Here is a 6787-nt window from a genome sequence, read left to right on the forward strand (position 1 = left end):
AATCCCTGTTACTTCATTTTCACTCTGATGTTATGAGATCAGTTATGAGATCTGATCTTAGGTGGCATCTGTGGTCTCATTTTCATCCTCCCTTTTTTCTGCAGGTTTGGTGTTTATGTTCCTCTCTGCTGTTTCCACCAAGATAGTAGAGCTCATCTGCTCCTTACAGACTATAACTATGTGGTTCAGCACCAGGCGGTAGAGGAAAGTGCCTCAGCTGTGGGTGGCTTGGCCAAATCCAAAGACTTTATCTCCTTACTGCTGGAGTCTCTAAAAGAACAGTTTAATAATGCCACGCCCATCCCCACCCACAGTTGCCCCCTGTCTCCAGACCTCATTCGCAATGAAGTAGAATGTCTGAAAGCAGATTTCAACCATAGAATCAAGGAAGTTCTCTTCAACTCCCTCTTCAGTGCCTACTATGTTGCATTTCTCCCCCTGTGTTTTGTGAAGGTAAGTGGCTACTTGGTTTTATATGCTTCCTGGATTTGTGTGTGAATGACATAAACTGGGTATTTCTTATTTAATCCCCCTTTTCTCTGTCTCCCCTTTGGCAGCCTGGATGGTGGAGTTCGGCTGCATCTGGAGTACACTAATACCTGGTTGGTGGATAGATATTTCCATATCTGTGATGCACCTGTGGTGGTCCCTTCTTTTTTCTTTTCTATTTTTTTAAAAATTTTTTTTCCAGTTTCCGGGGAGAATAAACGTGTACAATAGAATCAATATTCTATTGGTAGCTTAAGAGAACTGAGGTTTCAAAAAAATTCAGCTTACCATGGTTGATCTTACTATGGTTATCAGGAGTTTCCTTGAATTTAATGTAACCTCTGTCTAAACTTTAATTTACTTCAGTAGAAAAGAAAAATGGTCTGGATGTCATTTGGGCCCAGAATCTTTTGGGTCGTTTTAGTGCCCTTCCTTCACCCACTGAGAAGCACATCTGCGACCGGAGTGACCACTCACAGAGAGCACTCACTTCTTATAGAAAGGAAACACTTGAAGTATAATTGCCTCTCCAATTGCCTCCCAGCCTAACTCATACAGCCAGAAAGTCAGGTTGAAGGATTTTGGAGGACTCTGCTCTTGAACTCTGCACGGACAGCAGGACAACAAATGCATGTGTGACTCAGTGTGGCATTTGTCTGCAGGGCGTATGTACACGCACCCATCCCTGTCTTCTTGCTCACTAGTACATGGGTCATTTCTCTCTCTTCTGATCTCTTTCAGAGTACCCAGTACTATGACATGCGCTGGTCGTGTGAGCACCTCATTATGGTGTGGATCAATGCTTTTGTCATGCTCACCACACAACTGCTGCCATCCAAATACTGTGATTTGCTACATAAATCAGCTGCTCACCTGGGCAAGTGGCAGAAGCTTGAGCATGGGTCCTACAGCAACGCTCCACAGCACATGTAAGTAGGTTAGAGGGTAAAACCACGTAACATCTTCCTACATGCTGCTGATCACGTTTATTTGCTGCGTATGTCATTCTTGTTCTTGGCTTTGAACATTTTAATTTTTAGTTTTTGTCTACATGGATGCTTGTCATCACTCTAAACTGAACGCAGGGGACTTTAACTCATTTCCGCCACCATCCCCAGTCCCTCCTTAAATGTCTCCTACCTTTCACTCCCCAGTCCCTCTAGAATGTGTAATTTGTTTCCCACGCTATAATCTTGGAGTTTTCTTTCAGTTTTAACCCTTGGCCCAAATTCAAAGAGTCATGATATGTTTTTAATTCTCTTTAGAAGACTGTTAAATCCATCTTCTCATCTTCATTGCCACAGCTAAAAATAGTTGCTAGCTAATCATCTTACCTTAGGCAGCTGGAATTTGTTTCTCTCATCTTTTCTAACAAATGTAAATTTGTTCTAGTAATTTTCCAAGCCTGCATTTTTCACTGTGTCTTTCTTTCCTTCCTAAACTCACTAATGAATGTTGCCCTGCTTCTCCTGTGTTTAAATGAAAACTGTCTGTAATTGAGTTCTTTCAGAGTATTCCTCTCATTGTGTCCCCCGTCAGCCATTTCTCTGCATGTTCCCTATGGTCCCAAATGGCTGACTTTGGAACCCTTTATTCTCCTGCTTCTGAGCCCTTCATCATACCTTTCTCTCAGACCTGTTCCATCTCCATCTCCAACTTCATCTTCCTCCCGTTTATAATTTGAACATTTCACATATTTCATCACCTAGAAATTCTTTCCTAATTAAGTGGGACAGATTGAGGTGACATCCCCTTCCCCTCTCCCCCTAAGCGTGCTCCCTTCAATTATCTGCCTTGATGTCTGATACAGATTAGCACAGGCCTTCAAGCCCAGGAACTGAAAGAGATTGGGCCAGGCTGAAAAGAAACCCGACTGTGGGCAAAGGACAGATTTCAATAAAAATTGAAAATACAATCCACAGTACTAGTACTGTACATCTTCAGGCTCCTGATGGCACATGGCCATGAGGTGTATCATCACTTTAATGCTGGTAAGTGTGAGCAAGGCCGGCGGAACATTTTCTGAACTGGGAAAGCTTCAGGGTGCTAGAATTTTTTTTTTCTTTAACATATCTAAAATGCTGTCCCAGTTCTTACCCTAGGAGACTAACCTTTCCAAAATCAGGAAGAGATGAATTAACTTAGATTTTTAAAAAATCTTAACCTGAAGATCCTCATCCCCACCCCAACTCCATTACATTGGTGCCGGAAAGGATGAAGCTTCTTCCGTAACTTCTTTTTCCTAGAGAAACCTCTATAAAAATAAACCAAGAAGGCGGTAAAAAGAAAAGTCTGTGTGTCAGTACCTTGTGTGTCTCTGTGTTCTTCTGTATGGGTTCTCACATATAAAGCATTTGAAGTGTGTAATAAATAAACTGATTTTCTATAGCTTTTTGGGATGCAATTCTGCAGTAAATGCCACGCTAATTTGATAATGTTAATTGATCCACTGTTGTTACCATCCACTTTCTCTTGTTCCCTCTAGCATTTCCTCCGATAGACTCTGTTCACTTGGGACTGAGGTGACAGTCCACCTGCTTACACTCGATTTTCTAGCTCATAGATGCCTTACTTACACATTTACTTCTGCTTGTTCTCCTAAGCCTCTTAAGTCCTTTGACACTTTGCAGTTTCTCTCTACTGTATAGCAATGAAATTATAATAAATCCTTTCTAACTCCTTCCAGTTTGACCGTGGAATAATCGTATTTTCAGAATTCAGGCAGATGAATCCTTGAATACTGAATCCTTCCCATAGAAATAGAGCTGGCCTTGCCAGACGCCGTCTTATCTGTAATCGCCTTTGTGCTAACATTGCATTTCTTTCTCCCTTAGTTGGTCAGAAAATACAATATGGCCTCAAGGGGTGCTGGTGCGACACAGCAGATGCTTGTATAGAGCCATGGGGCCTTACAACGTGGCGGTGCCTTCAGACGTATCCCATGCCCGCTTTTATGCAAGTACCACTTATTTCTTTTCAAACATAAGCTTAGGGGTAAGTGTTAGGAGGCTGCTCTGTGTGTAAGCATCTAGCACAGTGTGTAGCACATACTAGGAAATTAATGCATATAATTATTTCACTACTGTAATGGCCCCTGTCCTTTGCAAATACCTTCTGAAAGGCAGTTTGAAGGTGAAATACCAAGATCTCAACTTAGATAGCTTGTCTGGTTTCTCTAGTTATATTGGAATTTGTTGAGTCTAGAATTACTTGAAAAAGTATACAATTATCTGATTTCCTTTTTCGTCTTACAACTTTTATTTGTAATAGTTTAGTTTAGTGGTGTCCTTATATTGTATCTGTGAATCCTTAAGCAATATTTAGTATAGTAATAATGTGATTTTTTTTTTTTTTGGTATTTGTCATATATCTCATCTCCTGAAATATCTTCCCCTTTGAAAGTCAGGCAAATGGCATGATCTGTAGCCTTTTACCTTTTCTTAGATTACAGGGAGAAAAAAGCTTAAAAGTTAAAAAGGAAAAAGCAATAGACACCCAGTAAACCCCATTTCTGTCCCACTTGAATTTACGCCTTGGGTTATGTTCTGTATGATCTTTCAGTTTTCCAGGAATTCTGGCTCTAGGAGGCAGAAGTATATACTTAGAAGGGCCAGCTGATCAATGGGAGTGGGGAAAAGAAGGTAGTGCATTGTCCTTGAGTGGAGATCATATTTATTCTGAAAGAGAATTGGGGGTTTTATTTATTTATATATCCATCCATTCATTCATTCATTTATTACTTAAATCCCTCTCTCTGTCCCATTCTTCCCATCATCCCTTGTGATTCCTTGTGATGGTACGAGGACTTTCTGGTTCTGTGGGTATTTGCTACTAAGGCCTTTTCATTAAACACTGGGAACTTGCCTCAGGGCAGCATTCTTGTAAATACCATGGTAGGGGAGGGTGGGTCAAGGTGAAAGACCCTTGAATGAGGAAACTACAGGCATCTCCTAGACTCCTGTGAGACTGCCTTAAGATGGAGGCATGGACTTAAGTTACAACTGCATAAGCATTTGGTTTCTACATAGAATATTCAATTTAGCCTGTTGAATTCCACAGGCCACTAATGATTTGTGTTGGCCCTTGTGGTCCCTGGGAAACCTACGGTAACCAAATAATTTATTAGAATTTTCTGCTTGAAAATTAAGTATTTTCTTGCTAGTGTTAGACAGCTGAAGAATCAGGTGGAAACCATAGAAGAAAGATTAAGGAAATTAACTTATTACTGATTTTCTGTGACCAAACAGGTGAATCAGTGGTTGTCAAAGTGATGGTTGGGTCACTTACAGATAAGTTACCTGGCTCATTCTTTAAATAGTGATCCTGGGCCCCACCCCCCACCCCCAGCCCAGACTTCTGAGTCAATCTATGAAGGATCTCAGGTATTTTCGGTATTTGCATATTTAGAAATGATTCTTAGGCACACTGAAGTCTGAGGAAACTCACTTAAAATGTGCCTGTTACGTATAGCTATTAGAATTTAAGGTCTGTCCTCGCATTTCCTCATTCAGTTTATGGCTTATTAGCACATTTAATGATGATTGTTATAATGCCACAGAATCTGAAATAGCCTGAGGTTTTTTTTAGAATATTAATTCTGAGCCAATGTTATACATATTACTGGATATCATGTAATAAAACCCAGATTAAACATTTTCTTCCTCCCACAGAAGAATCTTGAGTACCTGGCTTCCTTTCAGAGCTGTCATGATAATTTGGCTTTATTCTCAGATTTGAACCCTGAGGTCTGAATCAGTTCTAATAGATCTAATATGCTACTGTTACCGCAGTTTGCCACCTGTGACTTCTATCTTTCTATTCATAGTGCATTTTTATTAGTCAACCAGGATTTAGCCTTTCTGAATAAAGAATTTGGTAGGACTGAAAATAGCTCTGTTTTAACCAAACTTTAATTCTGACTAATTTTTCCTTTATTCTTTTCAATATCCAGAAAAACTAAATAAAACAAACAGCATGGTGGGTGACAGTTTAAGAAAAAATTAAGAAATTACTGTATAGATATTTCAACTTAAAATACCTCCCCTTCCTCCACACTTGTCTAATATAGGTGTTTATGTCTTAGACCAGCCCACAAACTAATGATTTTTATATTTTTAAATTGTTATGACTTACCTACATTATATCCTTAGTTTTTGCCTTTTGACTTACAAAGTCTAAAATATTTCCCATTTTGTCCTTTATTTAGCCCTTGTCTTAGATAGATAAATATACTTCTGGTTATCTCAAATAAAACATATACCTAAGGTATAATCTAGGAAAAATCTTTAGAGCTAGAGTTCTTTTGGATGTAATCCCTTTTCATGTCTCAGGGGCATTAAAATAAAATATATTTCATTATTCCTTGAGCAAAAAGGAAAAGGTTTGGGTCTCTATAGCAAGAAATAGCCTGATTGGTATTCAATAAAGATACCTACTCGTTAGTGCTTAGGAACATGTAAATATGAAATAATTTTAGAAAAGAATGTGAAAATAACTACAGTCTTTTTTATGAAATAACCTTTGCTTTTTAACTTCCTTACAGTTCCTATTTCATCGTCCATTAAGGCTGTTAAATCTGCTCATCCTTATTGAGGGCAGTGTCGTCTTCTACCAGCTCTATTCCTTGCTGCGGTCGGAGAAGTGGAACCACACACTCTCCATGGCTCTCATCCTCTTCTGCAACTACTATGTTTTATTTAAGCTCCTCCGGGACAGAATAGTATTAGGCAGGGCATATTCCTACCCACTGAACAGTTATGAACTCAAGGCAAACTAAGCTGCCTCTCAACAATGAGGGAGAACTCAGATAAAAATATTTTCATACGTTCTATTTTTTTCTTGCAATTTTTATAAATATTTAAGATATTTTATATTTTGTATACTATTATGTTTTGAAAGGCGGGAAGGGCAAGGGATATTAAATGTATCCATGAACAAGGTGATGTGATCTTTCATGTGTTAGTGTATTTGAATAATATACAGGGGAGAGGTGCACCTCTCCAGTAAAGAGATTGATCTGTTTCTATGGCTCTGGAATAACTCATTCATTTATGAACACATCTCATATATCACTTGACACAGTGCCTTTGGTGTGTCTGCTTTCCTTCTCGTCCTTCATACTAGCTTTAGTCCTCGGTTGGCCTTATTGCTACACAAAGGGAACTCAGTGGAGTTGCCTGACAGCACTTGTTCTTTTTCTTTGACTGGCTAATAGTGTTGGAATACATTGGGGGAAAGTAGGGTTTAGTCCTGGGTGGAATTCTCTTTGTTGCCTACTTGGTGGAGGAAGCATTTCTAA

At 39.3% G+C, this 6787-nt stretch overlaps 1 protein-coding gene across 1 annotated transcript in view; it reads left to right on the plus strand.

The window, feature by feature from the left end:
• The window catches only part of TMEM39A (transmembrane protein 39A), a 30248-nt gene extending 23738 nt beyond the window's left edge, over positions 1 to 6510 (plus strand). Inside the window, exons 6-9 of the mRNA XM_006210320.3 lie at positions 105 to 453; positions 1231 to 1418; positions 3324 to 3444; positions 6032 to 6510. Coding sequence (XP_006210382.1) covers positions 105 to 453; positions 1231 to 1418; positions 3324 to 3444; positions 6032 to 6265 — 892 coding nt within the window. The 3' untranslated portion in view covers positions 6266 to 6510. The remainder of the gene's footprint in view (positions 1 to 104; positions 454 to 1230; positions 1419 to 3323; positions 3445 to 6031) is intronic.
• Positions 6511 to 6787: the final 277 nt, after the last annotated feature.

This window comes from Vicugna pacos, chromosome 1 (genome assembly GCF_048564905.1).
Source record: "Vicugna pacos chromosome 1, VicPac4, whole genome shotgun sequence".
Lineage (NCBI taxonomy): Eukaryota > Metazoa > Chordata > Mammalia > Artiodactyla > Camelidae > Vicugna > Vicugna pacos.